Raw genomic sequence first — 20,606 nt, 5'->3', positions numbered from 1 at the left:
ACCACTCCAGCAACCCTCAGTTTGTTTCCTGAGATTAAGAATTCCTCATATCAGTGAGATCATATGATACAAGCATGTGGTTCCTTTAAGAGTAATACATTTATACCATCTGTAAACATCTCCAAATGCTAAAAAGGGGATCCAAGGAAAGACCATGCCTTATATGGCCTGTTACAGTGTCTTGGGGTTTTTCTGTGTTTTGTTGTTGTTGTTGTTTGTTTGTTTGTTTGTTTTTGCTATAGATAAAATTTTCTTCTGAAATTTTCGAATATTGGCAACCACACCTTCACTTCCATGGCACTCAGGTTTTATTCATCAATAACCCTAAGATTTATAGCTTCGTACTAAGATCATGATGCCATAGAAGCACGTGTGCCAAAATAGTGAAATCTATTAAAGTATTCATTTTAGTTAAACATTAGAAGTATTTCACCCCTATAGGGAATGGGAAAATGTTGAAGAGTGTAGCTCCTAGCAGCCAACTGATAACATCAAATAATTTTAATACAGTATGTATATATGTAATACTATATATATGTGTGTATATGTATATATAATGTTATCTAGATATAAAATATATTTAACTCTGTACTCTATACTTAATAAAATATGTGTATTTAATACTATATATATATGCACACACACATATATATATAATCCTGAATCCTATTAAACTGAAAAGTATATGCCGGTCTAATGTTTTTTGTTATAAAAGTACCCTAGTTGTGGAAAATCTGGAAAATACACTAACCTCATTGAGTACACAGTGTGAAGAGTGAGCAGCCGCATTATCCCTGCCTGGGAGCTCATTCAAAATGCAAAATCTCAGCCCCCTCCTAAGACCTATCGAATGAGAATCTCCCTTTAACAGGATCTGCCCATGATTTGTATGCACATTAAGATTTGAGAAGCACGGGTCTAAAATCTATAGCACCCTTAATCTCCCAACCTAGAGATGGCCACCGTCAATACTTTATTGTATTTCTATTAATCTTACTCTTCTGTACATATCTTTCAGTTTAAATAGTTGAAAGTCTAATTTTGTTAATTTTTATGACTCAGACATTACATTTTTAAGAAAGATACCGATAGAGTGCTAATCATGACTTGAAAGTATTCCATTTTTTAGACCTATAAGGAATATTTGTTTGATATATATAACAATAGTAGTTAATTGAAGATACATCTTTAAACTCAAGAAATTTCTGTTTTGTATCTCAAGTTACTAATAATGGTTTTTAAAAGTCTAAAACATCAGTTCTTCCATTGTAGAAAGCTGAAATTTATTCTGTTATTTGCAGCTTTTTTCCTAAATTATTATCAACCTAATTTATAAGTAAATTTTAACTTATACAATAAATATCTACCATTTCTTAGTACTTACTGCATGCCAGAAATCATGCCAACTGTTTTATACATATTATTGAATCACGTTAACCCAATGAGGCAAAGATTTATTCTTGCCATTTTAGGGGTTAAAAAACCATGGCTTTTAAAGGTTAGGTAACTTGCCCACTATCACACAGCTGGTAATGCTATGAGCCTGATTCGAAACAAGGATAAAAAATATACATTGAGATTATGCTAAGTGAAATAAGTCAGGCAGAGAAAGTCAATTATCATATGGTTTCACTTATTTGTGGAACATAAGGAATAACATGGAGGACATTAGGAGAAGGAAGGGAAAAATGAAGGGGGGAAATCAGAGGGGGAGACGAACCATGAGAGACTATGGACTCTGAGAAACAACCAGGGTTTTAGAGGTGAGGTGGGTGGGGGATGGGTTAGCCCGGTGATGGGTATTAAAGAGGGCATGTACCACATGGAGCACTGGGTATTATACACAAACAATGAATCATGGAACACTATATCAGAAACTAATGATATACATGATATACTGTATGATGACTGACATAATAAAATAAAATAAAATTTTAAAAAAATACTACATTGTTTTTAAAAAGTGTTTCTTATTCAATGAGAGTCTTTATTTTTTCTTCTAAATAGCATTTAGCTCATAGTAAGTTTTCTCCTTCCACATTAATAAATATATAGAATTCTGTTTATTGAGTTTACTGCTATAATTTTCTATATAAACTGAACATACATCTCTGGATATGCAATGATAAGTGCATGGAAACAGCAGACCCCCCAACTCTGAGGTCACAGATTAATTCGTGTGTTGAAACAGTGACCCTCTCATCTCCCAGAAAAATCTAAATGAACTTACTTGGGGGACAGAGTTGTGTAATAGTTGTTTTTGATTGTGTGGTTTTTCATTTTCCAAATATAAGATATTTACAGCACAGAGAAAAAAGGGCTCTCCCAAACAGAACTTCATTATATTATCACTTAGTCATTTAAAAAAAAAATATTTACAGATAGCATGGGTATAGACATATTCTAGATTTCTGTTATATCTGTTACAGCTTTAGCTGTTATTGTATGGATGGATAGGTGGGTGGATAGGTGGTTTGATGGGTACATTGATAGATGATAGATAGACATCTAAATTCCTTTCTCACAGTATTCCCCAGAAACAAGGTGACTGAGTTTCAAGCCTGCACATTCAGCTCATTAATGAAATCGGAAGAGTTTTAGTGGGAAAACGGGAAGATTTAAAGGATTCAGCAGTTTCAAAGGAGGTATTCAATAATGTTCTGACCACAAAAGAATCACACAGGGAAGGGTTTTTTTCCTTCTAAGTATCTGTCCTGGTAGTGAATTTCTAAGACTAATAGTCCAGCCCCATCATAGCCATTTATTAATTTGCTGAGATGAACTAACAGGTTCTCTGGATATAAATTCCAAGGGACGAGTGATTGAAATGTCACTTTGATATGAACGGGGGACCCTTTCTTCTTTTATCACAATTATCCACATGGCCCAAAGATAGTGGCGTCTTAACATACTCTGATCATCGCTGTGCCTCCATCATTGAGTAAGTGATGAGCTGGTAATCACCTCTTTTTTCTTCTTTTTTGTCATCTGAGTCCATCTATTAATTCCTCCTGGACCTAGCTCGTAATTCTCCTCTTCCTGAAAACTTACCGTGATTTTTAGTTTTTTCATCTCTGATCTTTTCTTTACTCTATAATCTTCACGTTTTAACTTGCCTTCATTGACGAGTTGTGTTTAATGTTCTTTACTCATTTCAGATTTACAAATTTGTGTACACCGGAAGGCAGTGTGTAAATTGGTATGTTTCGAAACTGCTATATAATCTCTCCTTCCATCAGCCTCTATAATTCCTGAAGGTGGCTGGGAGGGGTATCACTAGATATCAAGTGACAGTATCCTTTTTATAAATTGGAGAAGAGGTAATGAAAAAAGGATGAAACTAAATCACATAGCAAATGTGGCTGAAATTAACACCGGAACCTATAATTGCCCATATGCTGTAAATTGAACAACTCGTTGCTAGGGAATGGAGTGCACAATAGAAAATACGTATTTTATTGACCCATTTTTGATGGATTGTGATGTCACACATGAAGCGTTTGCATCCAACTGGTGCTATTTTGTTTAGCTCAAAAGAGTCTGAAGGGTATCTCAGAAAGAGAGCTAGACTAAGCTGAAAGTAATGTAACATTCATTGTGTATCAGCTATACCTTGATTTGAGAGAGCGGGGGGGGACACTAGACTGAAGAGAGAGGCTTTGGGTTTGAATCCCAGGTCTGTTATGTATCAGTGGGCAAAGTCAGCTCTGAGTTTTAGTGTTACTCGGGAAAGGAAGGCCTAGATAATTTCTAGATTCCTTCCAACATTAAGATGCTAGAAGTGATTCTGTGGTCCCAGAGCTGAATATTTCATGTATTCAGAGATAGGAAGGGTAGAGGCAGACAAGAAAGATTAATACTGTTTAAGATGGATAGAATTTAGAGAAATGATTTTTTTTCTGGAATATAGACCCAAAGATAACATTGAACATGAAAAATTGTTATATAGCTAACTATTATTTGTCAAGTTCAGAGAAAGTCTGGATAATATTTTTGCTAAAGGATTATCCAAGCAGGTCTAATAATTGAGAAGGTACTTAAAGACCTTGGCATACCTTATAGTCATTATTCATGTGGTATATCAGTCAATATGAATGCCCAGGATTAGAAATACCAGGAAGCTACTTTTGGGGAAGACCATGAATTCCTGAGAACATTTCATTGAGTAATCTGCCAGTTATTGATAAAGAGAGAGAATAGGAATGTGCAAGAGTATAATCTCTGTCCAGAATGGTGGCTAAAAAGACTTTTAGTTGGCCCACTGTGATAGAAACAGATTAATACTATTTTCTTAAAAATTTGTACAAAACACGGGGTGCCCGGCTGGCTCAGTCAGGTGAGCATTTGACTCTTGATTTTGGCTGAGATCATGATGTCAGGTCATGGGATCGAGCCCTGCATTGAACTCCTTGCTCAGCGGGAACTCTGCTTAGGATTCTCTCTCTCCTTCTCCCTTTGCCCCTAACCTCACTCATGAACTCGCTCACTCTCTCAAATAAATAAATAAATCTTTTTAAAAATTTTGCACAAAGCATTATTGAAGAAGAGAGGAGGCCAGTTGTTAAATCCACAGAAAGTAACAGTACCTATGTCTAAGAGAGTTTGAAGAATACCTTGAGCAAATAGAGAAATGATAAACAGGTAAGATACAACTGAAATGCAGTTGGAAGCTGCTCAGATAGACTTGAGAGTTTTGAGGATGAGTTACTAGCATTTGTACTGAATGCATCGAAAGATGTCCATTTCCTCCTTTCTTCTTCCCTGTGCTTACCTTTCCCTGTTCAAGGTATTGCTTCTCCCAAGTTCATCTGTTGGGGTGGGTGTAGATATTCTTGCTCTGAGAAGAGGCCCAGATGTATATATGACAGGTGGTTCTTTTTCTCTCTGGGGGATGCTCACACAGAACATCACCTATTTGGACAATCAATCCATTTATACCCCTCCTCCACAAGCAATCCTAACACTCCATATGATGGAATACCATTCAGTGACTTTCAAAGAATAGGGGGGAAATTGGCTATTAATTCACAGAACCACCTGGATTGACCTTAAATGCATTATAATAAATGAAAGAAGCCAGACCAAAAGGCTCCAGACTGTTTGATTCCCTTCATACGATATTCAGGAAAGGCAGAACTGTAGGGATGAAAAACAGATCAGCAGTATGCCAAAGGTTTGGGGAGGAGGTGGTGTCTGACTGGGGGGAAGTTCAGGAGATTTTGAAGGGGAAGGAGATTTTGACCCCTGTAATGGTGAATACATGATGCTTCACATTTGTCAATACCCATAGAACTTTCCAGCACAAAGAGTAATTTTTTTAGCCAACCAGGAAATCAAGAGGATCCTAGGAGGGAATACAAACTGTGGCAGAAGAATGTAACTGTTATACTTGTTTGATATAATGTCATTGAAGGGGGTGTTACCTAAGTAGCTTTGGAGAACAGGGCTTTCTTTGAATGGAAACTTTAAGCCCAGTGTCCAAAAAAACCATACTGAACACAGCACTTTAGCTGGCAACGGTGTTTCCCATTGTGGTGTGGGGTAATGATTCTGAGACTGCTATATCGGTATATTGGGATTGAATAACCAAAAGAAGGGCAGCTGAAGATCCAGGTTTTTCACCAACAAATATGAGGGAAAGCTAGAATGAACCATGTGGTACTCTAGATGAGATTCAGAGACAACAGTATGAATTCATGTTTAGCTTAATACAGTTATAGATGGACAGATATATTTAGAGATGTGTGTGCATGCCAGGGGAAGTGTGTATCCATGTACTGCCTGGCTCTGTTCACTGAGAGGGCCTGGAAACAGGGTCACCCCAGTAGCAGTGAGCACACCCAAGCATCCAGATACTAGTTTCTGATATCATTATCCAGTACAAGGAACCAGGCCCCTTGGAGAAATTGTTGATTTTAGGGCAAGCACAGGGAACTGACAAGATGAACCTGGAGCATCTTGTAGCACCAAAAAAGTAAGGAAGGGCTCCAAAAATAAGAGGATGGGGGCTTATGAAAGGGACAGAGCAGCCCATCTGAAAGAACTCTCAGTAACTAAAGCTAGAACAATTAGAGCAACAAAACAAAACAAAAGTATATTTTAGGATTATAATCCAAAGTATAAAACAAATATCCATGATTCTATCCATACTGACACAACTAAATGATTGAATAAATAAATAGAATATACAAGTCTCCGGTGCAGAAGAATTCCGCATACGTTATGTAGATACCCCTTCTCAGGGAGGGAGACTGATTTACTTCCAAGGGTATAGTTTGGAAAGCAGGGAAGGAAGGGGAATGTAACTTTATAGTGTGGAAACTGGTGAGCACTCCCTGGGCCAGGTGAGCAAGGCCAACATCAGCAATGATAAGCCATGTTGACAACAGGCACACTGGATATGATGTGATAAAATTGGTACCTTACTCTGTGATCTCCCCACGCCCCATCCAAACCAGTAACCTCAGTTTAACCGAAAAACATCAGACATTCGTAGTTGAGGATATTCTGCAGAGCCCCTGACCACTATTCCTTAAAACTGGCAAGGTCATCCAAAACAAAGAAAGTCTGAGAAACTATCACAGACCAGAGAAGACTAAGGAGACATGACAAATAAGTACGAGATATCCTGGATGGGACCCTGGAACACTAGGGAAAAAGCTAATGAAATTCACACAAACTGTGGAGTTTAGTTAATAGCAGTGTAAGATGTTAACGGTACAGTAAGGGATATATGAGAGCTTTATATGTTCTCTTTGCAACCTCTCTGTTCATTTAAAACCATTCCAGAATTGAAAGTTTATTTAAAAGAAAAGGGTAGACCAAAAGTCTTCATCCCGGACTGATTGGATGGAAAAAACCAAAACCTTCTGCCTTTCATCCTGGAGACTTTGGGAAGCACTGATCTATAAAGTGTATGCTCTAGGACCGCTTTGAGTTTTTCCTCTAGTTTGAAAGCCTCTATTCTACTGAGATGATTTTGAACTCCTTTGCTACTTGCTCAAAGGTATTTTTCTCTTAAAATCCTGGAAGTCTGGAGTCACAACACTTTGTTCTTTGATCTCCACCCCCCATCATATTTTGCGGCAAACCTTGTCATTGTGAAGGCACAGCTGACTGGCTTTGTAAGTGGTTTGTGATTTCTTTCTGTTCCTGGTATTCCAGTGTTATTTAGGTTCATTAAAGGGAACATTTGGGCTTGGCAGTTTGTCACTAAGATTTCAACTACAACCACATCAATTGCTAAGCCATCCGGACGTCCGCGATGATGATACAGAAGTGTGACTGTCGCGGGCATTACTGTTAGATGCTTAATGAGAATATCACATGTAATCACAAATAAAATCTCACAAGTAATCTTCATGCTGTTCCTTACTTACAGTTCAGAAAGTGCCTTCCTCTTCCATAAAATCTGCTAACTTCAGTTTTCATTATGTCTTCCAAAAACGGGTTAAAAAAAAATGTGTGCCCATTTCTGGGTATGTTAATACTCAAGTGACGGTGTTTGCTGGTTTTGCACATAATCTGAATAATGAATATAAAAAATAATATGCTTTTTCTAATGAGTTATAGACTTAAAATTATAATCATCTTATTGTTTGGTGGTTAGGGTTTATTATTTAAGGAGGGGAAGGGGTGGGGAGGAGGTTTCCCCTAAACTGCTAAATAAGACAATGATTGCTTATATAGTCTTCTAAATGGCTTTCTGATGTTTAATTGATCTCTCTATTGAGATAGGTAAAAGAAAATTTGCAACTTAAGATTATTTGCAATTTAAGAATATTTGACTTATTTCACCACTGAAATCAATCGACAATTTTTTTATCATCACTTTTTTTAGGGTATGTTCCTGGGGTCTTTTTTCCTCTGTGGTTTAAATTAGATGGAGTAGGGGCGGGATTCCAACATCAATTTGAAAGCATGAAATGTTTTCTTTAAATGGCATTCCCTTTACTATTCCCAGACAATCGTTAGAGGAAATAAACCGTGCAAGGAAACCTCCATCAACGGCCTGCTGGAGGACTTTGACAACATTTCCGTGACTCGCTCCAACTCCCTAAGGAAGGAAAGCCCGCCTACCCCAGACCAGGGAGCCTCCAGCCACGGTCAAGGCCATCGGGAAGAAAATGGCTTCATCACCTTCTCACAGTATTCCAGCGAATCTGATACCACTGCTGACTACACGACCGAGAAGTATCGAGAAAAAAGTTTCTGTGGCGACGACCTGGATCCATTTTATAAGAGCAGCCATGTGGCCAAGCAAAATGGGCACGTCACAAAGACCAAACACGGGGAGGCCCACTATCCTGAGATGAAGCCTTGGAAATCCGATCTTGCCAGATTTCCCCTTGATTATCATGCACACTTGGACTCACTAAGTAAACCAAGTGAATACAGCGACCTCAAGTGGGAGTACCAGAGAGCCTCAAGCAGTTCCCCTCTAGATTATCCATTCCAATTCACACCTTCTCGAACTGCGGGGACCAGTGGGTGCTCCAAGGAGAGTCTGGTGTTCAGCGAAAGCGAGTGGGGACCCAGCCTGGATGACTATGATAGGAGGCCAAAGTCGTCCTACCTGAATCAGACCAGCCCTCAGCCTACCATGCGGCAGAGGTCCAGGTCAGGCTCGGGGCTCCAGGAACCGATGATGCCCTTCGGAGCAAGTGCATTTAAAACCCACTCCCAAGGACACTCGTACAACTCCTACACCTACCCTCGCTTGTCCGAGCCCACAATGTGCATTCCAAAGGTAACGTTCACTGCCTCCTTACCTCCCGTGTGCATGCACCCCACAAAGGTGGTGCTAGCATGACCTTCTCACATAGTCAGATTCTAATGTGATGTTTTGCCTTTTAAGTGAGAATCCATATTGAAACCCTACCTGATTTCCAGCCACGAGCCCCAAGGGCAGAGGATATGGGGCAAGGCACACTTATTTATTAAAATCAAAGTCTTTGGACATCTCCTACAGGGTTTCTGATTGAAAGGCAAAAAAAAAAAAAATCTTTATTTGAAAGCTATCCTGATATACTACTAATAAATATTGTGTGCTCATATTATACTAATCCTCTGTTAAGAAGTATATGATTGTAAGCCATTAGATGGAGGAATACAGTGGTTCCTGCATTCTGGCAAAGTTTACAAGGATCTGTTGAAAAGGAACAAAAAAGTCAGGATTACATGGTAAGCTTTTAATAAAGTTCATTTTAAAGTTAAATTTTAATATAATAACTATTCTAACAGGCGTGGGGGGATATCTCATTGTGGTTTTGATTTTTCTCTGATGATGAGTCATGTCTAGAACCTTTCCATGTACCTGTTGACCATTTGTATATCATCCCAAGAAAAATGTGTTTTCAGGTTCTTTGTCCATTTTTTGATTGGGTTATTTGGGATTTTTTTGTTTTTGTTTTTGTTTTTTTGCTATTGAGTTGTATGAGTTCCTTATATATTTTTTAACCCCTTAACAGACATGAGGTTTGCAGATATTTTCTCCCATCCCATCAGTGACTTTTAATTTTGCTGATTTTGCCCTTCGCTGTGCAGAAGCTTTTTATTTCAATGTAGTCCCACTTGTTTACTTTTGCTATTGTTTCCTTTTGGTGTCGAAGATGAAAAATCATTGCCAGCACCAATGCCAAGGAACTTACCTCCTATTTTTCTTCTAGGAATTGTATGGTTTCAGGGCTTACATTCAAGTCTTCAATGCATTTTGAGTTAATTTTTGTATGTGGTGTAAGACAGGGGTCCAGTTTCATTCTTTTACATGTGCCTGTCCAATTTTCACAGCACCATATATCGAAAAGACTGTCCTTTCTGCATTTGTATATTCATGGCTCCTTTGTCAAAAATTGATTGACTATGTATATGTAGGTTTATTTCTGGTCTCTAATGTGTTCTATTGATCTCTGAGTCTGCTTTTTTGCCAGTACCACACTATTTTGATCACAATAGCTCTGTAATATAGTTTGGAATTAGGAAGTTTTGTTCTTTATCAGGATTGCTTTGGCTATTTAGGGTCAAATATGATTTTTTGTGTGTGTGATATATTTGAACACTTACGGTAGGAAGCTGTTTGGGTCAAGATCATAGAGAAAGTTCTGTCCAGAGGCAATAATGTTTTAGCCCTGGGGCCATATTTGGCCCATTGACCTGGTGCCTCCACCAAATAGTCATTACCAGCTTCTGAAAAATCAAGATATTTCACTTAGAATCTTCAACTTCTGAGTTTCAGGCTTCTCTTGAAAAAAAAAAAAATGGGATGATCTGATATCCCTGGCCCCACATTTTCACCTAGCATTGGAAATGGAATTGGCTGGAGACAAGGTCTCCCCATTAGAGGGGACCGGCCCTGCCCAACCCTCTTCATTCATTTTTCCCATTAGCCTAATCCCTAGAGGCATTTGGGATTTAATATAACCCTCCAGCAGCCCCTGCACATTCATCTCACGGAAGGAGAAACTAAGGCCAGAAAGTCACGCAGCACACTTAAGGTTTCATAGTTAGTTGGTTGCAAAACAAGGACAAAATTCAGGCCTGATGTTTCTCCTAGTCCACTATTTTTCCCTTTATGTGGGCATACATTGTTTAAGGGGCTCAATTGCATTTGCCAGTAAAACCCAGGAGAAGCCGCAGTGGCCCCCAGAACTCTAGGCTAAGAGTAAGAAGAGGATGGAGGGAAGGATAGATTGCTTCATTCCTAGCTAGATCTCTCTTCCTATAGACTTCCAAATATAAGGCAAAGCAGACCTGCTCTGAAATCTGGTTTTGTTAGACCCAGAAACAATGCAGAAAACTACTGTGGCTCAGAAAAAAAATTAACATACTTACCCTTGGGAACATCTACCAAGAGTTTTTCAGCCCTTATGATCAAGGGCTGCTGTTCCATTTCACTGGAGACCCATGAGAAAATCACAAGCAGGGTTAGTGGGGGGACGGGTAGGAGGTAGGAGGCATGTTAGTAATTAAAATATTTACTTGATTAAAAATATAACAACTCTCTAAAAAGCCTGTGACTTTAGAAATGTACTCAAAAAATCTACCAATCACATTTGGATTTCCTGCTGAGGGAAGAAATAGAGATCACGACTCAGATAATTTGGCTTTGCCTCATGGAAAGTCCTAGAGGCTGGTGGGTAATGTTCCTGTTTCAAATAATAAGAGAAAGCATGAAATTTGTGTGGGTCTCCAGACAGAGCAAAAATAAGGAGGGAGGGATGTGTGTATGTGAAAAAGAGACAAACAGACACCAGTTTTATATTTTGGCCTAACGGAGAAAAAATACTCTTAACCCACAGAAAAAACTCCTCCAGCGTTATCTACCTAATTTTCCTGTTGACATGACAGGAATCAAGGATGTTATAAATCTGTAGGTATGGCATCTATCTCCCTACTTCTGAAAGTTTGGGGCTGGGGCTGGGCAGATAAAACCTTGGGCAACAAATAAAGCCAACCAAAATCTATCCACACCACACAACTCTAAAAACAGCCTGATATGGAGAGAGAACGCTTTCCGCCGTCCCCTGCAGACAAGTCTGCTTTACAGGGAGGGAAACTGGCTAGAGACAGTGTCACTAGGCATCTGATTTTGCTCATTCCTGTGCTCTTCAGGGAGCAGGCAGCCTCCAGCTCGTGTGTGTTGGTGCTGACCCAGCAATCCATGCCTTGCTCTGGCTCCAGCCGCTGGGAAGCCCCCCGTGTAATCACAGTTCTGCCAGCTCAGTAAGCTCTCGCTGTGTGCCAGACACTTGTGTTGCTTTGTTGAGCTTCACAGTCCTGGAAGGCAGGAATTCTTGCCTGCTTTGTGCTTCTGAGGAATCTAGGGGCTCTGAGGGGCTCAGAAACAGTACAGTCAGTCAGCAGAGCTCATAGCTGAGCTGGGATCTGGCTCTCTGGTCTCAAATCCTTCGCCAGATATTGGACACATCCCCAGTGGCCCAGGAATAGCTTCTGCAGGCACCAAGCTTTGCACTTGCCTTCTAACAAGCTCCTTTAAATACCTGCAGCCATGAAGTTCCCTTGGGGTGCATGGTCTTGTCCCACTCAATACCGGGGTTTCTCAGCCTAGATACTGTGGACATGCTGGGCCTAATAGTTCTCTGTTGTGGGGGGCCGTCCTGTGCACTGGAGAATGGTGAGCAGCATCCTTGGCTTCTACTACTAAGTGCCAATAGCGTCCCTTCCTGTAACACCCAAAATATTTCTAGGGCGCCTGGGTGGCTCAGATGGTTAAGCGTGTGCCTTCGGCTCAGGTCATGATCCCAGGGTCCTGGGATCGAGTCCCACATCAGGCTCCCTGCTCCTTGGGAGCCTGCTTCTCCCTCTGCCTCTCTCTCTCTGTCTCTCATGAATAAATAAGTAAAATCTTAAAAAAAAAATTTCCAGACACCATCAAATGACCTGTGGGGCAGCAGGGAGCAAAGTCGGCCCCAGTTGAGAACCACTGTTACAGAGCTAACCATTTGTCAAGTGCTTTGGGGCATTCAAGGGTGTAGGTCCTAGAGATAAACTGCCTGGGTCCTAGAGATAAACTGCCTGGCTTAAAATCCAAAGGGATAAACCACTAATAACTGGGTGAGTAAATTGCTTAGCTCTGTTTCTCCATCTGTAAAATGGGGATAAGTCACCTTGTGTGAGGGTTAACTAAGTTAATAATTACAGTAGCCAAATTATGAATACACATAGTCTCACACGTATGTGGTATGATGTGTATGATGTGAAGCTGAGGGTTACCATGTTCCAGGCACCAAGCTAAGCATTTTGCAAACACTACCCAATTTAGCCGTCATGGCAATTCTGGAAGACTTCGAGATCATCTTTTTACAGTGAAAAAGCTGAGACTCAGAGGCTAACTCTTGATGGACTTCCCAAGGATATGAAGGCAAACAGCTGAGTCAGGATCCAAAATTAGGTCCATCTGATGCCAGAGTCTCTATATTCCAGAACATTCCTATTTCCCCAGAAGAAAACCGAGGAGCAGAAGAACGGGTCTGAGGTCTCAGGGCCCAGATGTGCACGCCGCAGACAGCCCTCACCTTACTGGTGAGGAATGCGTGATGAGTCACAGATGGATTGGGGGCACAAGAGGAATGTACTTGATTCTCTCCATTCTCAGTAGGGTAGCATCCTCCAAGAAGCTCCTTAGCCTCACCCAGACTGTGATTTGTGGGGAAAAAGCTGGGACCATGGGCCAAAAGGAGGCATTAAGAGTAAAGATCCCTGAGACTCTCATACGCACTTACTCTACCTTGAGTGATGGTCTCATTCTGTTTTATGAATGACAGTCCAGATGTTCTCACCCATTACAGAAGACATTAAGAGCACAAGTTCTAGAATCCTGTTCCCTGGATTCACACACTTACTGGCTATATGATCTTGTGTGTGCCTTAGTTCCTTCCTCTGTAAAGTAGAGTGTTTCCATAACTACTTTGACCTTCTTCTACAGATGAAAAAAGACGAAAAAATGTAAAAGAGTTCTCACACGGCAGGGACTCAGTGTTAGCCCCTCTTCCCTGGCATGTTTCTGGTTGGAAAACATGTTACCACGTCTGCTAATGCCAGCCATAGAAACATCCTCCCTGTGCAACCTTTTACATACTCTCAAAATATGGGAACAAGTCCCATGTGACTTTGCCCTCACAGCCATTCTGTGTAGACTAATAAGTTCTGTCGTCCTCACCTCAGAGATCCAGGTCACAGAAGGCCAGAGTGGCTGTGTGACTTCCTCAAAGCCCACCGTGCCTGAGTGACTGAGCTAGCCTGAGGACCCCAGTCCCACCACCCTACTGCTTACTCTACCCTCTAGAATGGGCATAAAATTCTCAGACTTCCCACAGAGGCCAGATGTTAAGAGAGAGCAGAATATCTAGCAGCATTCAAGCAAGAAGCGTCGTCCATAACTCTACATCTGTCATTAGGATGATGGTTCTTGCCAACCAACCCTTCTATGTTACCCCCACCATCTCCTGTGTCCCGGGCAGCAAAATGACCAGTGCTGCATCCCAGGACAGCCCAAAGAAGTGACATAGTGACAAAGGGTTCTGAGTGATGACAAAGGGTGTAAGAAAAACTGGCACGATTCCCCAGATCTTTCTTCTAGGGTTGCCAGTGCAATGGTTTTTCACTGCTTAGCTGTCACTTCGCTTTCCCTGGAAGGAAAAAGCAGTTGAGGCAGTGTGCTTAGTCTTCCTGCGCCAATAACTGAATGACTCACTGCTCTTTGTGGCACTTGCACACCCAGATTCAGCCAAGGTCCAGGAACAAAACTGCAGCTCCTTACCCCAGCTGAACACTGTCAGGATCCTGTAGGGCCCAATGGGTAACAAAATGGCAATGCTTGTGAAATCTTATGGGCTGCAACAAAAATCAGAGGTCTGGGGGAGGGAGGGAGGGAGGAAGAGGTGCTAATCGCTTAATATGACAATGGGTATTATTTTGATTTTTTTTCTTTACATATAGGCTCCTATAGGGTATTTATTAAGGTTCATAAAACATCCAAAGAGGTGATTCAGAACATCTCGAACATCTGTCCCTTCTGATGGAGGCTTTACCTGTCCTTTGCGTGAGAATGGACAAATCTTCCCGCGAATATTCCTGTTGTTCAAAGTAAATTGTGTTTTAGTCATTATGAGTGAGTTTTCTATTGCCAAATTAAAATGAAATTAATCTGACCTGGCAATATCTGTCCCAGCTGTCTTGGAGGCCCTGACGTACTTGAACCATATTCTGCAGCAGGGAGCTGGTCCCCAGAGGTACAGACACCCCCCTCTCCCCCCCAACCCTCACGGCTGCAGGCAGTGGCAGATCTCAGGTCAGAGTAATCTGCTCTTGAACAGAAGATGCATTCTTTGACTTGGGAGCAGCAACTGTGGGGGGTTAATTGGATATACCAATCCAGAGGTGGAGGAAGAGACCTGTATGCTTGAGCCTGCTGATTGAGCGCAGACTTATTCATTTCTTTAACTAGGCTTTGCCTACTTGTACAGATCATAAGCCACTTGTCCAAACTCTCTCAGCATCCATTTGCCATATATTCTGTAAGGCAAAGAAACACACGACTCTTCTAACTTCACATCACAAGGTAAAAGTTCCTACATGCCTAACTAGGAAGCCCCTGTCAGGGTTTGGGAGATTTCCTTGCAAAACACTAAATATGGTGAATGGCTCTCTGCTACATGCAATTTGGAAATCCAGCAAGTGTCTGACTATCCAGAGCTTAACCTACTTCCCAAGTCCCCTGCATTAGAACCTTAAATAGACGCCTTGACTCTTTAGGTCCCTGGAGGTCCTGCTCATGACCACTATTCCTTGGCAGTGATAGCACAGGTTTGCCTCTCTGAACCAAAATTGAATGGCAGCTCATAGTGTGGGCTGTGTCCCTTTGTCATCTATGAAATAGGGCCACTCTGTTTTGTAAATGAAAAGAAGAAATTCAGAGGAAACTGACCGTGGCTGGGCACTTGTCGAAGGCTTGCCTCAAGCAGGAACAGCAGCTACTGTTTTACTAGGATGCAGCAAGCTACCCCCACCTGAGGGCAGGTGGGAACGGCCCCCATCAGTGGCATTCCTGCCCACGGCAGGCAGGGAGAATTGGCACAGCAAGACACAACCAGAGGGACACAGGAGAGTAAATACATACTCAAGTCACAGGATTGAATGAATCCCTTTCCCCTAATTGCCAGCCTCTAAAATGTCCCTGCAGAGAAAGTAGTTACGGATTCTCTCTGGAATTCCCACAGGCAGTCATTTTCCTTTCTCAAAGCTGAGGCTGGTCCTCAGATCTTTCCCTTCGAGTCAAGCAAGAACAACCTAAGATGTCCTCTCCCTGCTCAGATAATAGAGGCCTGTGATTCACTTTTATCCCACATTTGATTTATGTACAGCGAACAACACCCGGCCTGGCTTTTTTCTCTGAGCTGAGCAGTGCCTGCTTTATTGTACTCCGAAAAGGTGTATTGGAGCATCACGCTCAAGCAACTGCGACCAGCCGCCTCCCATCCCTTGTAGCTCTGTGGGAACTGGAAAGAGAGACTCTCCATCTTTCACCGAGCATTCTGCGGCCCCCATTCTTTGGGCACAGACACACACTCACCCCCCGCCCAGTCCAGTGTGATCTAGCCGCAGCCTCCCTGTCACCAGTATGGAAGGCCACGGTGACAAAGAGAGGCTGCGGCAGGATTTTTTTTTTTTTCTCTTTTCTTTCTCTTGCCCTCCCCCTACCAAACCTTTTTTTTTTTCCCCCCAGCCTTGGCATAAAATGGTCAAATGATGTTCTACTGCAGAATTCAATTTCACAGTTCAGTTAGGTCCTTGATTACACTGCCAAATTCAGATTAATGTGCATTTAACGAACATGGATCAGGGGAATTCTGGCTGACAGCCAGCTGTAATCGGAGCAATTGATAGCTGTGTGGAGTTTTATGCCCTGTCCACCCCAGCATACCACTGGTGAAATTGATTGATTAAATGAATTCATTGCTGTAATTATTTATAATTTTGATACATCACAAGCCCGTGTCTGACCCTATCCTCGGAGGCTTTGTGCCCATTGTGCAAGGGTAGTCCAGCTGAGTTGTGAGCCCTGGATTATTTATTCCCAGATAATATAGCCTTTTGTTTGTTTTGTGCCCTTATTTTTTGATTGGGTTTGAATCGAGACATGAAAAAGCACATTCCTTTAAGAATTCATTTGTATGGTATGCTAAAAGGCAACGAAAATGGAAACTAAACCATGATTATATGTGATTAACCGTTTCAAAGAGGAAGGGAAACCAAGACTGTTTAGATGTTCTTTTAGTATTTTTAAAGATTCCTGTGGAGAGAATTCCTTTTCAGAATGTATTTGATTTTCAGGGACTGTTAGTGGTCCTCTAGAACTGCCGCTATGCAGCTTGGCAGGCTGGGGAAAAATCTGCAAAAGGGTCTAGTCTTCCCTGCTTACATCTTGCCATATGGAAATCCCCTGAAAAGTCTGTAGACCCTAGTCTCATTTCCGTGAAGTTACTCTTTCACAAAATAACCTGGCCATTCTCTTGGTAGGGGTGGGAAGAACGCCTTTCTGGTGTTTCTTTATTGTTTTCCCTCCTGCGTAGTGGCTTTCCTACCCCTGCTCCCAGTCCTGTCCCATGCCCTTGCAATAAGGTCCTCAAAGGTAAACTATGAACATAGATCTTTTGGAAATGGTGCAGGTGGTGGGAGGTGCATTGGATTTGCTCATTAAATACCTGTACCTCTCGCTGGCCCAACTCGACTGCATTGTGGTTTCCCTAAACGATTAAACCCTACATCCCTCTCAAAATACTATACTTCAAATGTACACCTTTTTTTTTCTAGAATATATGAGTCAGGTTGTAAAAAAGATCACACAGGTCAAGCTTTCCTCCTTTGAAAGTCTTGCTTACACGCACGAACATGCGCGTGTCTGTGCAAAACAATATATATGGACAAAATCATCAGATTTTTTTCACCCCCTTCCAAATATAGGATATCATAGGAAAGATGATTTAGGGTAGGGCAATGAAGTAATTTTAACAGTTTAAGAGCCATGTAAGAGGGCCAAGAAGCCTTCTTATAGAAGAGAGCTTGGGCTTGCTTGCTTCTTAGCAGAAGAAAGGGCATTATTATATCTGAACACAAAGTTTTGGTCTGGCCAATGCAAAAATAAAAGTGGTGAATTCTGTACATAGATGATCAGCTCATTTTGCCGTGATGGTTATTTCTTTGATGTGTATTTGGAGCTGATTTCTCTAAAGCAAGACTGTTCAAACAAAACAACTTAATTGTCTTTCACCACCACCCCTCCCCCGCAGCCAGGCATTATTGTTCATCATATTGTGGCCCTTGCATTTCTTGCTTCGTGCTCCCAGCTGCCCAGACATCTGAGCCCCCAGGTAAACACTAACCAGGCTTTTGCTCTATAGTTGTCTTTCCACACCATGCCCACCTCTGTCCTGACCATGTCTACCTTCTTATCACTGAAGGATATCTCTGAGAACATACCAAAGGCCCAAGTTCGAAAGTGACATTATCTGGATTTAATCCCAACTCTGCTTCTTATTAGCTCTGGGACCTTTGCATGAGCCATTTAAACTCTCTGTGCCTCAGTCTCCTTATCTGTAAAATGGAACAATTATGAGGCCTGTCTCATTGTGTAACTTGAGGTTTAAATGCATTCATGTGTATAAAGTGTGCTGAGAAGAGTCCCAGGCACGTGGAAAGCACTCAGCGAATGTCAAATATCATTAACATTCATATGTATCACTCCTACAAGGATAGACTCCTAACAGAGCAGTTGGTTAATGGAAGAGGCCCTACTTTGGCTCCCAGTGACATGCTCCTGCATTTTCTCCAGGAGTGAGTGCCCCAGCCTTGATTATACAGACTGGAGAGGTGATAGCTGGTGGTAGAAATGCGAAGGCAGGCAAGAAAGCAGGACTGTGATGCCGGTGTGCCTAGCACCTAGGACATCCAGACACTCTCCCTGAGAGTGAAAGACTGACTTTAGCAGAACTGGGTTGTGCAATCCTCTTGGGGGTATGGGGCCATGTGCCTTGGATCGCTGAAAGGGGCCGTTTCACCTCCCTGAGCCTCCATTTTGTCAACAATAAAATGGGATAAATGGTCCCCTTCTTGACTCTCAGAGAGAGAAAGAATGAGGGTGCCACAAATAATGCAAGTTAGCAATGCCATCGTGGAACCCACAGTTGGGTCATTAAGACCCAACTGAGGGCTATAAGTAAGCAACATGCTGGCCCTGAACAGGGTTGCTCATGCCCTTTTCCTTCCCAAAGTCAGCTATTTGTCTGCCATCTTCTCCTTGAGTGGATGGAAGCCCAGAGGGAGGACCGCATGTTCTCTCACTGGGGGCAGTCAGTTCTCCTTCCATAAGTACACCTCGAGTTTGGTTCCAAAAATGGTCTCTTGTGAGAGTGGTTGCCCCTCATCCATCACTTTTTTTGAGTCTATGCCTCTTACCAGCCGCCATGAAAAACAATAGCATGGTTTTGTCTCGAAGACCTAATTTCCAAGATGCTTAGCTCCCGGTGAACAACTCAGCCTTCCCTCTGTGACTGGAAATGGTCCCGTTCACACAGACAAGGCTTCTCTTCTTTATGCCACTCGCTGGCTGCCAAGAGTAGACTCTGATAATGCTGCTGACAGTCGATAAAGAAGAAAAGTGGCCTGATGCAGCATGGAGCAGTGCTTGCAATTCCTCCTGGATACAGCTTTCTTATTTTTAATATATCTTCAGAGATCAGTTATACACGCTTGTGGGGAATGAACTCAATTTCACTTCAAGTACAGAAGCAAATCCTCCACAGAAGACACCGGGGGATGCTGCCATGTCATAGCTCCCAGGACAATACTTTCTAAAGGAAAAGTCATGGACCCCACTTGCCTCACATGCTGGCCTTGTAATTAGCCTGGGCCTGGCTAATCTCAAACTTCATTTAGGGGAAGAACCCAGTTGTTTAATTTACACTGACATTTTCTTCCCCCTCCGCACCTCACATAAACAACCCCGTTTTCCCTGTGTGTCGTCCAGATCCAGGGGCTTAGCAAAACATCAGCGTGGTTTCAAATACAGCATCTTAATTACAATGCAGTGTTCAATATATTATAATTAAAAGCACCTTTTCTGATTGTTTTGAGGATTAGTGTATAGGAATACATATGCTACTGGTACGTTATCTTCAATAAACACCAGCTGGTTGGGTTTTTTTGTGTTTTATACTCTGTATTTTTCTCTGACATTCCCACTCTGCTAAGGACTTTCTATAATGATACCAGCACCTAGGATGTATTGGCCAGTCGCTATGCAAATCTTTTGATGTGTGTTCAGTCCTTTAGAGCTCACAATGACCTAAAGAAGTAGTTATTATTGTTATAACTCCCATTTTACGGGCGAGAAAACCGAAGCACAGGAGTTAGAATAACTTGCCCAAAGTCACACAACTGGTAAATGGCCGACGAGATTTTTGAAACCAAGAGCCTGTTTTCTTAGATACCAGGTTGCTCTAGGTTGCCACAGTTTAGCCTCCTAAAAGCCCTGTGAGGGAGGTATTTATGATCCCCATTTTACAGATAAGGAACCTGAGGCTCAGAGAGGCTCAGTGAGTTGACAAAGCCGTCAGGGTCAAAATTGAACTCTAAGTATGTCCCTCAAAAGCATGTGTTCTCTTGCTGTACAACCAGGACAGGGACCTGGCTTCGCAGTACCCTGGTTCCTGCTGGTTCCTGCTGGTTCCTGCTGGTTGGCACAAGGCTGTCTGAATGGTGAACTCACCTGAGTAGATGATGGTGTTCTCAAGACTGGCAAGGGCTGCACTGTCACCTGGGAGCCAATGAACAGGGCAGACATGAGAATGGTGCCATGGTAACAATGTTAAGGAGCCCATTGTATGCAGCTCTTGTGGCCAGACTCGTGGCATAGACATTTGCTCATGCTGTGTAATGGGGCAGGATCTTGGGACACCTGCCGCCTTCTAGACGGCCACCATGGTGCCAGGTCCAATGAGCAATATACCCCACCCTACTTCACTCCTCTTTGGCATCTGACCTGCTTCATTACTCCTTCCTTCTTGAAATGCTTTCCTCCCTTGGTTTCA

The 20,606-nt window shown here is 42.0% G+C and overlaps 1 protein-coding gene across 2 annotated transcripts in view; it reads left to right on the top strand.

The window, feature by feature from the left end:
- PAK5 (p21 (RAC1) activated kinase 5) overlaps positions 1-20,606 on the top strand; it is a 299,564-nt gene that overhangs the window by 248,565 nt on the left and 30,393 nt on the right. For both annotated transcript variants that reach the window (XM_025876070.2, XM_073878384.1), the window contains one exon: positions 7,964-8,749. In XM_025876070.2, the coding sequence (XP_025731855.1) occupies positions 7,964-8,749 (786 nt within the window). The remainder of the gene's footprint in view (positions 1-7,963; positions 8,750-20,606) is intronic.

The sequence above is a fragment of the Callorhinus ursinus genome, unplaced genomic scaffold (assembly GCF_003265705.2).
Source record: "Callorhinus ursinus isolate GAN/ISIS: 27379988/994484 unplaced genomic scaffold, GSC_fseal_2.0 scaffold29, whole genome shotgun sequence".
In the NCBI taxonomy this organism is placed as follows: domain Eukaryota; kingdom Metazoa; phylum Chordata; class Mammalia; order Carnivora; family Otariidae; genus Callorhinus; species Callorhinus ursinus.
This window is presented reverse-complemented; position numbering and strand designations above follow the sequence as displayed.